This window comes from Cuculus canorus, chromosome 8 (assembly GCF_017976375.1).
Source record: "Cuculus canorus isolate bCucCan1 chromosome 8, bCucCan1.pri, whole genome shotgun sequence".
Classification (NCBI taxonomy): domain Eukaryota; kingdom Metazoa; phylum Chordata; class Aves; order Cuculiformes; family Cuculidae; genus Cuculus; species Cuculus canorus.
The window spans coordinates 25,841,239-25,857,777 of NC_071408.1; the positions used below are offsets into that span (position 1 = coordinate 25,841,239).

At 48.1% G+C, this 16,539-nt stretch overlaps 1 protein-coding gene across 1 annotated transcript; it reads right to left on the reverse strand.

Moving 5' to 3' along the window:
• Positions 1-2,838: 2,838 nt before the first annotated feature.
• On the reverse strand, positions 2,839-11,016 carry LOC104060160 (cytochrome P450 4B1). The gene is made up of 12 exons (XM_009561924.2): positions 10,695-11,016; positions 9,733-9,874; positions 8,983-9,027; positions 8,199-8,326; positions 7,640-7,764; positions 7,401-7,552; positions 7,091-7,197; positions 6,092-6,282; positions 5,696-5,829; positions 5,167-5,231; positions 4,456-4,538; positions 2,839-3,755 (listed from the first exon to the last, which is right to left on the reverse strand). The coding sequence occupies exons 1-12, from the start codon at positions 10,878-10,880 to the stop codon at positions 3,587-3,589; spliced, it is 1,527 nt and encodes a 508-aa protein (XP_009560219.2). The 5' UTR covers positions 10,881-11,016; the 3' UTR covers positions 2,839-3,586.
• Between the last annotated feature and the right edge of the window lie 5,523 nt (positions 11,017-16,539).

Sequence of the window (16,539 nt, forward strand, 5' to 3'; positions counted from 1 at the left end):
TCACTTTATTACACCTGCTAGAGTGAATAGATTAAAGAGGACGGGGGAGGGGGGAGAAAGCAGAAGAATCCAGCAGAAAAACTGGGTTTTGGGATTGTTAATTATTCTCTGGGGTCTCTAATCTTTAACTGGCAAACAGCATCACTAACTGTCTTAAAGCCCCTCCTGGAACATCCTGATAATAAGCCATCTGCATGAAGGCACCCCGTTATCTGCCCTCCTCCAGCCGCCTGTGACATGGCTGGAGTGGGAGATAATGAATGTGTGGTGTGTAATAACGACACGTCATTCATGATTATCGGCCTGATACCCAACCTTTTAGCTCCATTGTTTGTGCTTCAAAAAAGAAGAAAAAAAAAAGAGAGAGAAAGAAATAATAAAAAGGAGGAGGGAAAGAAGAAAAAGGGGAATTTTTGGTGCTATGGGCTGTCTCAGGGTCCCTGAAGTGTCTCCCTGCCAAAGGGGCTGGCACTCATAGCATCTCCCAGAGGGTTTGGTGGTACCCTGGAAGGATTCGCTCGTGGATTGGCGGCTGCTGTAGCCATGGTGATAGAAGGAGAGAGCTGAGACAGCGCAGAAATGTCACCGCTTGGCAGGGAGACATTTGGGGCAAATGCTTGGGTGATTAGATCTGTGTCACCGAGTGCTGCCCAGCTCCTTGTGCGGCTTTTTGCTGCTCTCAAAGCAGTTTAGCAGTGGCTTGGCAGAGGAGGTTATCTTAAACATGCTGCTGTCCAGAAACTGCCAGTGTTTGAAGGCACGGGGATGTTTGGGTTGCCCGGTTTGACCCGGACAAGCTGAAAAGCAGAATTTTCTCCTGGTTGCCACTGCATTATGACTCCATGACGCATCAGTGCCAAGAGACCTTCCCTGAAAGCTTTGGTCCTTCAAATTTCAAACCTGGGTTCAGTGTGATTCTTAGCAGGAAGAGCCTTTAAAGTGTTTGGCTCATGCTAACTCAATTATTGTTAGAGCGGGCTGGAATAATGATAGTTTTTCATATTTCATAAAAATATGGCAGGAGTGTCTCCTCTCTCTCTCTCCGGAGAAGACTTTCCAGAATTGTTTCCCTGGTGAAGGTCTCTGCTGGAAGTGGTTGGGGTTTGGCCATTCCTAACATTCAGGAGGACTCTTGGAAACCAAACGAGCAGCCTCAGTCACGGCAGTGAGCAGGGCGATGGCCTCAGGGCTGGAAAGCCAAGCAGGGCACCTTACAGACAGAGGGATGAGCAGCAGCAGCTGTGGGTCCTCATCAGGTCTAACTTTTTCTGTCTGGCCTTACCCCAAACCAGAAGATGCCATAGGGACATCTTGAAGTGCCACCTTTGCAACCCACCACAAAGCAGACTGGGCTGGATCTTTGTGGCCAAGCGCTCCGGAAGCTCATTGCTTGAACCACAAGCTGGAGAGTGGATGAGCAGAGCTGCAAGGCAGCTTCCTTGCTCCTATATGATTGTCTGAAATGTCTGACAAATAGAGATAGTAAAGAAAAGCTGCATCAAACTGTTGCCCTCCAACGGCCTCGCTGTGCTGTAGCTCAGCAGAAGGAGAGCTGGAGTCAGTGAGACCTTTGAGACCAGGCTGAGTCCACTGGCAAGGGTGATGGCACCTACACAACCCCACCCAGTCTCTTCCCAGGGTAAGAAAAGGAAGGAGTGAGGAGAAAACAAACCCAATGCCCAGCTGCCTTGCAAAATAAATGCGAGCTGCACCTCACTGGTTATTCACAGCACCCCTGTCCTGTTAGATACCGAGACAGCCAAAATGAAGGGCTGGATCCAGCCCTAGAGGGGATTTGTCTCTCAAGCTGAAGATGTAGCGGATGGCAGAGAGGGGAAGCAGGGGTTTATGCAGGTGTAGAGATGCTCACGTTTGGCTGTCCTGGTCTGATCACAACCAGAATTGAGCTGCCCAGACAGACAGACGTGATTTGGCTATGTTAGTGCCTAAAGTGATGCTGGTGATGCTATTGCCATAGGTAAGAGTTGGACAAACAGCCTTGTCTCTCTCCGTGGCGTGGCATGTGTGCAGCCTCCTGTGCCTCAGTCCCCTGATGCCAGCTAACTGCCTGGGCACTCACAGTGACAATCTTTCCCTGGTGTAACACCCCGTTTTTCTGGGGACTGTGATGGAGCAGTGCTTGCTCTGCTACCCCAAAGGGCTGAGGGTGGGGATGAGACAGGGATATCTCCAGGGACAGAGCACAATCAGCTGCCCTGCTGGCCCTGGCCGTGCTCCCTGCCAAGCCCAGCACATCCCAGATCCAGGGAGGACTTTTCTGGGTCTCCCACTGCCACCTAGCGATCCATTTCCCACCGCAGAGCTGCAGCTCACCCAGCGGATCTGCCTCGGCCTGGGAAGGGTCTGCTGTGGGGGGAGGCCCTGCGGTGGGTCCCTGCCCCCCAACCCCTGCCCCCCTTGGGCAGCTCACTCGTGTACTGAGCGGTCAGTTCTCAGCCTCTGCAGAAAAGGGCTTGAGATGGACTCACGCTCCCTCTTCAGACCTTTTTTTCAAGCTGATTTTGCTTTTGCCACTGGCTTTTGATGCGTATGCGTGTGTGTAATGATTTCTGTTTCGCTTTGTTTGACTCCAGATCAGTTCAGTTGTTTCCTTACCGTATAAACTCAAAGGCAGAGGTGAGGGCTCGGTGACCCATAGTTTGGGAGGAGTGGAAACAGGCTCCTCAAGCTCAGCGGGGGGACATATCCGCAGAGACAGCCCTTGTGACTTGAGAAAACACTCGCAGGGCTGCACCCTTGCGCACTGTGGGCTGCCAGAACTCATTCTGGAACCTTCTTGGCCCACAAATGAAAAGGAAGCCAAAGCCACACTTGGGGGAGAGTCTCCATGATTCTTTATTCTCATTTCAGAGAGGAGGAGAAGTCTGATCGCATGCTGTTCGGAGGGCAGCAAGTGCTTTCTTCTTGTCAGCTGGAGCCACGTCTCTGTTCTTGCTCCTGAGCACCTTAAGCTCAAGGAAGTTCAGTGCTAGGGCAGAAAAACCTGCTGGTCTTTGTTTCTGTAACAGCAGGCACAGTGCCAGCCCCGGCACAGATTAGGTGATGTGTGGGAATGCTGTGTTGCTACAGAGAGGAGGTCTCCTGCCCCGGCATATCCAGGCTGGAGGTAGGGCAGGGATTTGGTGCTCAGGTAGTGCCCAGCCTTTAAGATGCTTGTACAAAACACACCACTATTGTCCATCCCCGTGACAAGCACGGAACTGGCAGTGGTACAAATACAAAGGTAGGAAGCAGAAGTCCTACTAAGTAGAATGTAAAGGCAGTTTAGAGGTGAGGAGATAAAGAGGACATAGACAATCCTGTGAAGGTTAAGGCTGAGCCACAGCCATGATGTGAAAAGCCCTTGACAGAGCTGTTCTCTGCACAAAGAGGGGACGTGGATCTGGTGGATTTTGTGCCTGTGCAAGGGGATCAGCGTATCTCCCTGCATGGCAGCAGGGAGAAGGTTAATGTGGAAGAGGTCCTACGTAGCCAGGGTGGGTCTGTTTGGTGTCACCCTTTTATACCTCTGGGTGGAGGGTGGTTCTTGGGAAAGCACTCGTCACCACCGTTATACCCCACTGGGTCAGCGAATCTTCTTCAAATGCAGGTGGATCCCATTGCTAGACCTGAGGATGATCTGTGATGTCAGTGAGGGAGGTTTGGATGGGTCGGGGGAGAGTTCAAATCGGAGCAGGGTCAAGGCCAGTGCCACCTTCATCTCATTCATGGCAAACTGCTGCCCGATGCAGTTCCTGGAGAGAAGATGACAAATGTTCTGGTTGAAGCCCCCAAGCTGGGCTCAGCCCTTGCGCAAGCTTCTTGAAACAGCAGCTTTGGGGGACCTCCAGCTGCTGCAAGGATGACACCACAGCTTATCCAAGGATTCTTGATGCCACAGCAAAAGGCACGCAGCTCTGTGTGTAGTATTGCTGTTCTTTATTAATAAGTACTGAAAAAAGATCTGAGATCGAGAGAAGCAGTTCTACACGGATGCAGCTAAAACCCTAGGTACCCGAGAAAGCTTATTCTTGGCTCTGTGTCCAGTATCTCATCCTGCAAATTACTGAGAACTCAGTACCCTACATGTATCTATTAATACATCACGGGAACCCCGCAGACTTGGACTCAGCTTGGCTTTGAGGTGCGCTGGTATTCACCTCTAAACAAGGGAGCCTGTGTTCCCAGTGCAGGCAACAGAAAATGTAAATATCTCCACAAATCCACAAGAAAAGTGTATGAAACCCTACACTGACCACACAGCTTGGGGTGTGGCAATGCTCTGGAGCAGATGGAGCATGGTGGAGATCCTGTTACGGAAAGCCTTTTTGAGCTGGCCAAGCCGACTTGGCTTATGGTCACTGAGTGTAGAGTTAGCCCCGGGAGCTCAGCTCTGAGCTAGGTCTCCTGTGTGAAGCAGCCTATGGGGAAGGAGAAAAATAAAGGAACTCCCACCTGGATCCAGCGGAGAAAGGCAGGAAAGCGTGGGAGTGCCTCTGTGCTGAGTTCTCTGGAGAAAACCTCATGGGATCATACACCTGTGGAAGCAGCAAAGGCCACTTTGTCAGAGTTGGCTCTGATACGAGCAGCACCAGATTCTTCCCTGGTCCCCAGGATAGGGCTGGATTTTGCTTCTGCTGCTCCAGAGGAGCTGCAGCTGATGTTCATCCCTCTGCAAAGCCACCCGGGTGGGTGATAAGAGGGTGCTCATGACTAAGAAGAAGTTGCTAATGGCCAAGCAGATCTTCCCCTTGGAGATATCCAGATCATCCACTATAGCACTCAACATGCTTACAGGTATTTTCTCATCCATGGCAGTAATAATCAAGTCAGCCTCCCTCCTGTCCAAAGACGCCTGATCCTGGATTTCCAGAAAGCTACTGAAGGGAGGGAGCTGCAAATTCCCCTTCGGGTTTCCTGGTTATTTCTTTCCTTGAAGCCTCTAAGACATCACCTTTGAATTGCATACTGCCTGGAGGGCTTGGGGTTTTTTATGCCGCTCTGAGACCTAGTTCTATCCAGGGCAGGTGAAAGCAGTTTGGGTATCTCTGTGTCACTTATGCATGAAGACTACTCAACACTCTTTCTCATCACTTTGTAATGTTCAAAGCCTTTGGGTTGTTTGGTAACTTAATGTTCTAACTTCTTGTTAGAAAGGTGAAATACCTCAGGGTTATCCCACACGTCCCGGTTCCTGTGCATAGCAAATATGTTCACAGAAACCTGGCAGCCTGGAAAAGAAAAGTGAGAAAAAGCTCATGACAGAGTGAAGACCCAGGAAAAGCATTTGTGGGAGGCTCTCCTTCCTTGGGCTCTGCAGGGGCTATTGCAGGAGATTTGGCTGAGCCTGTTTGGGCAGGTCACCTTTTGAAATCCTCACATGGAAGGAGCAATGGTCTCAGAGCTGGGGCCCCATTTTGGTATCAGTGGATGAACTTTCACTCTTGGCCAGGATCAGCACTTACAAGTGCTCTTTGAGCTCTGTGAACATCCCAGGGCCCAGGAGCACATCCTTGGACTCTCCCTGGCCACCCTTCCAAGCTCGCTGTGACAGCGGGCTATGGTGGCCCTGAACAGCCCTTTGGAGAGAGAAGAGAGGCTGGAAACCCCACCAGTCCCTCCACACAGCAGCTCTAGCAAGGATGCCTCCACTTGTCATGGACAGCAGCATGAAGGATGAACAAATTCAACAGACCTGCTGGCAAGCTGCGTCCATCAGGAAATGTGAGCGGTTTAGAGAGGTATCGGGACACTGAAGGAGCTGGTGGGAACAGGCGCAAGCTCTCTTTGATGCACATTGTGGTAAAAGTCATCTTCCCAAGGTCCTCCCTGAAAGCAAATCGGGGGGGTCAGTCTGTGAATGAGTGACAGCGATGAGGACATCAGCAGCCCAGCCAGTGCTGCACACTGGGTTGGCTGGACTGCCATGTTTCCTATCTTCTGTTGGGGTGTTTCCTTCTCTTAGTCCTCACTATGCCATCAACATTGCTACATGAAAAGCAGTATTCCACCATGCAGATGCAGTATAAGGTGGATGAAGTTTCCTTCTCAGGATGAGTTCAAAGCAAACAAATAAGAAGTTCTAGCTCACCACTCAACGGTATCTCGGTCTCCCAAGATCCCCTGGATCTCCTCCCTGCACCGTTGCTGGTATTGTGGATATAATGACAGGCAGTACAAGAGCCAGGAGATCCCACTGGCTGTAGTATCATGACCTGCAAACATGAATGTGTCCACCTCGGCACGCAGGTCCTCATCAGATAGCCCAACTCCATTTGCATCCTATCAAAGAGGAGAGTATATCATTCTCAAGGGCAGATTAATTGGGCTTGACTCTTTGGGCATAAAAATAACCCCAGATGCTGGAGAAGAAGGGACCAATTGTTGTCTCTTGTACTTCCCCATACATCAGGAAGTAAGCCAGTAGAACGTATATCCAATACATGTGAGAACAGTCAGACCCACTGACTGCCACCTCTGCAGTCAACAGTTACAGTGTTGGGCTTCGGTGGGATATCAGACCCCATCTCTTTAGAAGGCCATTCTATTTGATCCCCCACTAAGGGTCCTTGTTAGGTCTTGAGGCAGTTTTGTTTGGATGAGTTTTGTTTGTGATTGAGACACAAAAGAAAGCAGTGGGTCCAGAAGGACAGAGTGAGCACAGAGTGTATCTCCTTTACGAACACCGAGTCCAGAGAATCTGAAAATGACTGTGGAGGTCAAATTACAGAAGGTAAGAGATAAAACCTCTTAAGAGGACTACAGCCAAGGTGGTCTCCTTATAACCTTACCAAAAAAAAATCTCATTCCTCTCTAGTTTCTGACAGCTCACTTCTTTTGGACCATTAATGTGCTCCATGAGAATGAACAAGGAAGATGAAACTGTCTGAGGTTTGTAGGTTCAGTCACTGCATCTCACACACTTTTGTTTCCTTTCCTTTCAATCCACCTTTCCCTGAGCCAAAAAAATCTAGGTGTGGAACCTGTTGCCAGTAACTCCAGCCAGGCATGATGAGCTCCTTGCTGATGCCTCCTCAGTGCCACGCAGATATGTTTTTTGGCATTTGATTCAATTATTTCCAACACTCACCTTGGTACAAAGAAGAATGTCTAGAAAATCCAGGTGTTTCTTCTTCTGGATCTTGTCAAGTTCCGTCTCACTGGAGAGCAACATCTTTCTTTCTTTTATTACCTTATCTACACAGATGAATGATCAGCCCATTAGATGTGTCCTGCCCCTCCAGAGAGTTCATGTACTTGTCTGCTCATCCAGCAGCTTGGACTCTAATGTTTAACCTTCTGGTCAGTGCATGCTGCAGCCCTGCTGCGAGCTGCTCCAGCTGCAAGGGAGGGAGGGGTTCAGGTGGGAGAGAGGACTGAGGAGAAAGGGGGAGAATTACCTGTGTGGGTATGGGCCAGCTTGCAGGCATCCTGAAACTCACGGCCTTTGCGAGTCAAGTCGTAGAAGATATCCTTGTAAGAAAAAGTCTGTAATCTCTTGCTCAAAAGGTAGCTCAAGTCATAAACAGCTCTGATATAATAGTCTGAGTTGCTGAGGGGAGAACAAGCTGCTGTTAGCAACACAAGTCGGGGCACAGGTGCACTTCTTTTCCCAGAATGAGAAAGTTCAGGTACTGACCTCTGAGTCTGACAGTTGCTGTTATAACTGAAGGCACATTTCATGATGCTGTCCAGTGTCATCAAGCTGACCTCTTGAAAGAGCTCCACTGAGTTCTGCTCTAGGTTCTTCTTTTCCCATTTATCCTAGTGGTGAAGATAGGGATAAGGGGTGACAGACTACCACCTACAATCAGGTTATATTTTTCTGTCGCTTTTCTCAGATCCACACTGATAATTACTTTCTTTTCTGCAAGAAGAGGCCCTCATTCACTGCATATTATATGAATCTAATCAAACCCTTCTGTGCGTTTCTTTTTGCAGGTTTACCATTACTGTGATAGGAAAGGATATTCTAGCAGTGGTTGATTTTATTAGAAAGCAGATGAAAGATTAAATAAGTGGAATGCCAGAGGAAGGTGAGAAGAGCAATTTCAGAACATCAAAACTACCCTAAAAAAGTTCAGTGAAACTCTAGGAATCGTCTAAGTCCAGTCTGTTTCCCTCCGTCATTCCCAGACCTGCTTATTTTTGCTAGCGCACAGCTGAAAAGTAAAAGTAGCAGGAGTGGCAATTCCTACCAGCATCACTTTGACCGAGTCTGACACCAGGGCCACATAAGGTTTCAGCACATCATAATGAAAAGCTGGGGTGAGCAGCTTCCGATGCTGGAACCATTTGCTTCCATCCATGGTCAACAGCCCCTGCCCTGGAGACACAAATAGCAAAGGTGCAATCAGCTCTTCTAGACTGACCATGGATGTGACAGCCTCACTACTGCTTTTGGCCAGGCACAGGCTAATGTACAAGGTCTGGGAGGAGGAGGATTGGGTGGTGGAGATATTTCCCCAGCCTCTCCGAGGCTGTTCACAGCAGCACTCTTTGGACAGAGGAAAAGCACGCCTGCATGTCCTTCACTGCAACTAGCTGTGCATGCCTAATCTACCTTGAAACCTAAGTCTTGGTGGCAGAGGTGCAGGACTTGCTCTCTCAGGTGGATTTTTCTGCACTAAATTAAATACTTGGATGCCTTTTGCAGCACACAGTTAGTAGGACCCTGGAGGACCACCTCAAAGCTGTGTGTAAGCCACAAACGTCCTGTCTTTGGTGTGTCTCACCTCACTTATTCATGGTAGCATTCATTGCTTGAGCAAATCAAAGGTTGCTTAGTGAAGGCCAGGATGCAAAGCCAATTATCCGCTCCACGACTAGGTGGGCACCACCAGTACTAATACTCATGCTCAGACAAACCCTCTCATTTGAACGTTTTGGTTTAGAATGGAAGAAAGCAAAATAAAGGAAGATGAGAGAAGCTGCTGAAATGTGCAGTACTGCTGAGAGAGATCATGGAAGAGAATGACTTACCGATCCAGGGAACAAGGAATTTGTAGGGAATTTTGGGCTTGCGATCTGTAAAACAAAATAATCACCAGAACAGTATGAATGACTAATGAATTCAACAAAACAAAAAGGAAAATTGAGGATAAATTTGCATTAGAATCCATTCTCTAAACCAATGTGTAGGATTAGGCTCATTTCAGTATGTAGAATACTCTGAGACCAGAAGTAGAGTTTATAAGTGGTTCCCTACAAATACAACCTCAACAGACATGAGAAACCAGAGAAAGTTGTAACAAAAAATGTGTGTGGAAAAGAAGTGGCCATGGCAAATCTCAAAGTTGAGAACAGTGTATAGGAGTTGCTGGAGATGCCTGAGGATGCATGACTCACAGACATCATGCTCCATGGAAAGGAGCAGAGGGGAAGACCTGAAGCGTCTTCTGTGAGCCATTACTATGCCAGTTTATCCACATCAGCAGGTTTACTGGGAAACAGAGAGATATTTTAGTGGTAGATGCCACAGAAGACAGTAAGACCAATGATAACAGAGACAGTGGAGTGGGAGGAACGATCATGTGGCCACTGCACGAGAATACAAAATGCCCATAAGACCTGGGGTGAGGTGGGAGTTTGTGAAGGAGACCGGAGGAAGAATTGCAAAAGCTGTGAAGGAAGCTGGTGGAGGGAAGACTCCAGGCAAGTTTCCCATAATTTCCTCTGTTGGGAAGTGTCAAGAATGTGACTTCCCAAAACCAGATGTAGAGACTTACTTACCTGTTTGGCCAAGTATGATTTTGGCATATTCAGGATGATGGATTATTATAGAAGGCAGGACTGGTCCAAACCATCTGGGAAAGGCATAGGGGTATTCTTCTCCCCAAGACACCAGCTGATTTAACACATTATTGGAAGTTATCTGCAATGACAGTTAAGTAGGGTTTGAATTCAGGCAGAAAAAGAGGGATGTGCTAGGGAAAGCAGGAGGTAAACTTGCCCTCACAATGCAAACACATGCCAATGTCCTCTCCTGGGAAATGAGGAAAGAGTGAGTGGACTTGCCATGGGAGACTTTCTGTGCTGCAGATAGAGGAGATGCTACACATGGCAAAGGGGCTGTGCACAGGTGGCAAAGCCGCTTGAGCCACTGCACCCCTGCGGCACAAGGCAGCTCCGTGGAGAGTTCCTAGCTGGAGTCCATCTGCAGTCGAGCCACCTCCGTACAGCCTGACGTTAGAGTGTTTGGATGTTGCACTTGGGAGTTACAGCTGGCACGAGCAATGCCAGGATGCCCAGTGAACAGAGCAGGGAACCAAGGCTATCATACATCTATTTTCTAAACTCAGCAGTGCAAAACATGCAATGCGAAAGTTTCTTTGAGGATGAAAATACCTGCATTAAAATGCCCTGCTTTTTTGGCTGTCTTCTTAAGTGGCTGCAGGGGGAGAGGCTCTTGGTAGAAGGTTTAATGCAGGACAGACATTTTATGGTTGCTTATATATAAATGAATTCCTTAAATTCCCAGAAATCACCCTAATGCATATTTAAGCACATGATTACAAACATAGCTCTGTTTTTTACCAAAGTTTCATGTCTAGGCAAAAGTCTGGGCACTCCCTCTGCAGAGGTTGTCTCCTGTAGGAAGGGACACCAGCAAGGAATACTCCACCCACTGTTTCCTCTCATCCTGACTGATGTCTTGATAAACCCACCCTGACCGAGCCCAGCTGCCTCCTTACCAGATGATTGTGGCCATAAAGCCAGTGTTTTGGGGGACCAGGGAATGCCTTCAGAGCATTGATGAGTTTCTTCCTCTCCTGGTAGAATTGGGCCACTTTTAACAACACAAAGATGACACCAAGCACCACAGATAGCTGGAAAACAACAGCAGAAGGTCTGACTATGTTTTCCATAAGGGTCGCCATGCTGGCCCGATGTCCAGGATGCCTGATACTGCTTTCTCCTGCCTGTTCCTCTCCTTCTCCTCCCACACCTGTACCTGGTGGGGAGCTAAGTGCAAGTAAAAATCCTCTCCCTCCTGTTCTGATGAGGCTGATCCTGGTGAAACACTGCTGGCAGCAATTTATAGCAGTAGGAACATCACAGTAAACAATACGTCAGATTGGCTGACACTCCACTCACCCTTTCACCCGCTTCCAGCAACCTGTGGATGGACGTGTCTTGTTAACGAACAACCTGTTTGTTAAGTATTTGCTACTGTCTTGGGGTTCCTGTACGCTCTTGCAGTGAGGGAAAGTTTTTGAAGTCATCCCTGCCTAGATGGATGAAGCTATAGGAGGGGGGAGGTAAGAGGTAGCCAGGCTTGAACTCCAGCTGAGTGCTGTCCTGTCCTCAGATGAATTCAGCTCTGGAGGCCATTCATCCACCTGTGTAAAGTGAGGAACCTCTGCCCAACACTCGGAGTGGACAGATCCACCTGATTTCAGCTGTAAAAGCAGTGTTCTGAGTGACTGCAACATCACACAGCACTGCTGGACTGTAATCGAGAGAACGGAGATAACACAATCAACACACAAGGGTCCGTCTCCCTGTTCTCCAAGGGCTCCTGCTGTAGACAAGCCAGGTGACAGAACTGTTATTCAGAAGAATTAACATGTTCTATAGATAAGACAAGGCACTGCTGTAAAATGAGATACAGCAATACTGATGGCATGTCTAACCTGACAGGGAGGTGTGATAGTAAGGTCATGTTCACTCTACAGTCCTGGTGAGTTCTCCTTCCTCTGTCTACACAGCACCTCACCATCCTCCAAAAAAAGTCCCCACATCATTGCATTTACCTCTCCACTCCAGTGCTTGGTTGATCCCAATGCAGGATCCTTTCTAGCAACCCCTGAGCAGATCCTGCTGGTTACCTATCCCTCAGGTGTAGAAGCCTGGAATGGCTTGGATGGGATGGCAAATTGCAAAGACAAGGATCCCCAAATGTGCTGAAATAATTTTATGTTTGGATGTGGGTCAAGGATGAAACGGATCATCAGCTGCTGGATCTGGTAGTCTGGTGGGTTACTACATAGAATCATAGAATGGTTTGAGTTGGAAGGGACATTAAAGATCACTCAGTTCCAAACCCCTGTCCGTGGGCAGGGACATCCCACTGGATCAGGCTGCTCAAGGCTCCATACAACCTGGCCTTGAACACCTCCAGGGATGGGACATCCATAACCTCCCTGGGCAACCTGTGCCAGGGCCTCACCACCCTCATTGTGAAGAATTTCCTCCTTATATCTAGTCTAAATTGTCCCCTCTCCAATTTATAGCCATCCCCCTTAGTCCTATCACTACACGCCCTTGTAAAAAGTCCCTCGTCAGCTTTCTTGTAGACCCACATAGGGGCTGCTGAATTTTGTGGGTGTTTCCCTTCAACTTAACAGGTGTCTGAGACAGAGATCTTCTGATGTTTGGCCACTTTCTTTCTGTTTTTAGTTTAAGTTATGCCGTGGTGAACTGAAACCCATATTTTCTGCTAGTCGAGTAATTTTACTGAAAAAACTGCTGTTTATCTGGTAATTATTGTCCAGGTCTGTTGTTTTTGTAGTGACAGAGACATGGAGGTCACTGGTTGAAACGAATCTACACAACCCCAATGAATATATTTGAACTTCTTAAACAGAAAGAATTTATGAAAAGGTCTTGCAAGACCTACTCCCCGGGAATTATCCGTCTCCACTAAAATGTCTGGAAGTTAGCAAAGTTACTTTTCCCTTGTGGCCTATTCATTAATTAATGATGGCAAAGACAAAGCCCTAGGCACAGGTGGTACCATTTATATTTGAGCCCATGGGAGACTTAAAGTGTCTGCTATGACATGTGATGGGCTGTAGATATATAGTTCATCTGTTGTAGTATGTTGCTTATTGCAAGTAGGCTGAAGGTCATGGTGTGTGCAAGCACAGCACAGGAAGGTGCTCAGCTGTGAAAGCTGGGCTCATCCTGTGCTCTTTGAGATAAAACTCAACACACTGCAGGAGTGCTTAGCTGTGGTGCACAGCACTCCTCAAGAAGTGGTGTTTAAAGCGAATTCCTTTTCACCTGAAATCTTCACATGCAACTTCTCTGAGATCTCAGCTCTTCTTGGGAGTCCAGGGCATTTGGGACAGTTTTACTTTGGATCCATGCAGATTCTTTTGCTGATATGGGCAACCTAATACAGCAGGTTTTTTTTTTGTCCTCTTCGTGGGTGGGTAAACTAGTGCACAGAGCAGGAAGACGCAGTCTGACCCTCGGTCTAACACAGGCACTCTAACATGACCTGTGGGTCCTTGAGAGGGAGAGGATTTGTCCTCCCTACCAAGCAGCTAGGAGATATTGGGTGATATACAAGGACTCAACCTCATAGCTGAACAGTTCACAGAGGGACTTGGCAGATTCAGGTGGTTTGGCCTTCGCATCCCTTGGAGGGATGTTTGTGCAGCCCATTGCTTCCGTCTCCTCTTGAAAGTTCAGCTGTGGATTTTCTGGGTGAACATCAACCCCCATGCTGATGTTAGCTACTGTGCTGTGTGGTTTCTGCCACGTCCATCATCACCAGGTTATCAGGCGGTGATATTTTACAAATGCTTGGGCATGATGTATTGGAAGTGGCAGTTTCTAACAGTGGCCTCCAGCTTCAGCACTGACAATGTTTCCAGAGTGCCTTGTTGAGTTCTGGAGTTGCACACTGAGGCTGGCAGCCTGGGCATTTCCATGTAAGATGGAATGAGAATGTTGACATTGAGACACTTGCTGTTGCACGTAAACAGTACCAAATGCCCTGGGCATGTCATCCGGCTAAAAGCCAGGTCCTACAATGCATGCCCAGATGCCTACTAAAGTTTGGGCTGAAGAGCTGGTCTGTTCATTACCTCTTCCTGCTGGTAGTAGAAGACTGCTCTAGAAACACACTTTTCTCTTGAAAGATGTCAACTCTATGATCTACTCTTACTCTGGTCCTGGGCTGCAAACACCCTTTTGCTAATCTGCCGATGTTGTCTAAGTTTCTTTGGCATTTCCCAAGAAATAATGATTGCCTAAGTTCCTCAGCTGGGACAAGGTGGCCCAGGCAACACTACAGCTGTTCGTATGATGCTGGGCTTTTGTTAGCACAGGCAGGAAGATGTATTGCAAAGAGCCAACAGCACCACCTGAAAAATCTCTTATGTCTCCTCAGGCTCAGCTTTGGCTTCACGAGCCCTGACCTAGAGCTTTTCTTCAGCTCTGCAGCATGACTGTCCCTTAAACTGGACCCCTGTAACTTACTTTAAGTTGGTGCCTCTTGTTCTTCAGACTGAGAAGAACAGGAAAGAGTAGTTATATCCTCTGACTGGCACTTTTCATCTCCCCATCACCATTGCTGACATGCTGAATTCTTTGGGCCAGAGCCTGGTAAGTCATTAGAGCCATGTCTATCAACAATTTTAAAATGCAAAGATCACGCTGACTTTCCACGTGTTGTCTTGCGGAACACCCCTGGCAGGCACTGAACAGCATTAGCTTTTCACACACTTGGCCACCTGTACGAGACTAAGTCTGCCAAGATAGTTCTGTGCAAAAGTTCAGAGAAGAGTTAAGGTTGTTCTTTTGGACACAGAAGGTTACAGTCTAACAGGTTAGGAAATTCTCGGTGAAGGCTTTGGCTGTAGCCAGAGCAAGAGGGACCCAGTCTGCCAAGACAACTTCACACTCCTGAGCAGAAGCGTGAGGGACCTCACAGCAATGGATGGTGTAAGAGACATATCTAGTACTCTAGCTCTTGCTGTGATCCACCAGCTGTCTTACAGCACTGACAAACAGGCTTCCCATCAGGATGGAAGGAGGTGCAGTCTGGTAGAACAGTTGGCTGATTGGCCAGATGCTGGGAAGTGTGTGAGATGCAGCTGGTGAGGAAGTTCCTGCTGATGCTTCTTGCTTACCTGAAGAGGAAGGGAAGGATGGACAAGCAGCATAAGGAACCGCTTTTGGGCTATCTAAGCCACATCTATGGCTCCACAAGCTGCCCTCAAAATGTGGCTCTGACCTAAACAGACTGAGAAGGCAAAGGGTGTGAGGAGAGAAATCTTACCATGCACTTTCTCTCTTTATCAGGTGAGGTCACGGAGAGAGTTCAGACAGGTCTGTCATAATGCTTGGGGTTAACCTTGAAGTTAGGTTCAAGTGGTGAGTGTTACGAGTGGCCCTTTCCCCATATCCAACGTATCATGGACTGCTGTAAATCTATCCCTCCTCCAGGCTTTTTTCCCCTCCCAACAAGCTCTAAAAAAGTCTTTAGGCTCTTTCAGATAGCCCCTTTAGGAAACAGTCTGTAACATCTACCCTCTCTTCTAGCCTTCCCTGTGACTATGGATGGGAGGGAGGAGGAGAGGAGCTCCATGGAGCTGAGAATATTGGAAGGTGAGAATGCTACTGCAGGTGCCTCAAGTGAAGACCTGCAGCACGCTCATACATCCAGCAATGTTGCGTAGTTGAGTGCCTTACAAGGTTCACTTAAGGAACAGAGGTAGAGCTAGGGGTTGAGCCTTTGGTCAGCACTAATGGAGATGTTTTAGAGTGCCCTGTGGCACCTACCCCATTACCACACCATCTAATCTGGATTTGACTGGCACATTTCAGCAACTACTAACAAAATATCTTAGAAATCCCCCAAGACCCACAAGTGGAGGGGCTAGGCAGGTCCTGAAGGTCAGATGAGGTGTCAAGCATTGAGTTGATAGGGGACAGAGTGGCTAAATCCACATTTACTGGGATTTGGAACAAGAATCTGAACTTGATTAGATAGCAAAATTGGGTGCCTGATCCAGCCTCCAGCCTCTGCATTTTCTGTTTCAGTGGCAGAGGGGAGAGAAAGGCGTTTTTCACAGATTTCACAGATTTCATGGCAAGAGGGGCCATGAATCATAGAATGCTATGGGTTAAAGTGTGGTTTGGGTTAAAGATCATCCAGTTCCAAACCCCTGCCACGGGCAAGGGCACCTCCCACTGGATATCTCCCATGGGTTGCTCAAAGCCTCATCCAACCTGACCTTGAACTCCTTCAGGGATGGGGCAGCCACAACTTCTCTCAGTAACCTGGGCCAGTGCCTCATCACCCTCACAGGAAAACATTTCTTCCTAATATCTGGATCTAAATGTCCCCTCTTTCAGCTTAAACCTGTTACCCCTCATCCTATCCCTGCATTCCCTGATAAAGAGCACCTCTCCAACTTTCCTGTAGCCCCCTTAATTACTGGAAAGCTGCTATAAGGTCTCCCCAGAGCCTTCTCTTCTCCAGGCTGAGCAACCCCAACTCTCTCAGCCTGACCTCAATCGGGAGGTTCTCTGATCATCTTCATGGCCTTCTTTGGACTCATTCTAACCGATCTGTGTCTTTCTTGTGCTGAGAACTTCAGAACTGAATGGAGGACTCCAGCTGGGTTCTCACAAGAGCAGAGTAGGGGAGAGAATCATATTCCTCGACCTGCTGGTCACAACTCTTTTGATGCAACCCAGGATACGGTTGGCTTTCTGGGCCAGCACATTTCTGGATCAGAATATCTGGTCTAACACTCTTTAGCACAGCCTGGGGAAGATAACTCAGAGGGTTTTGCA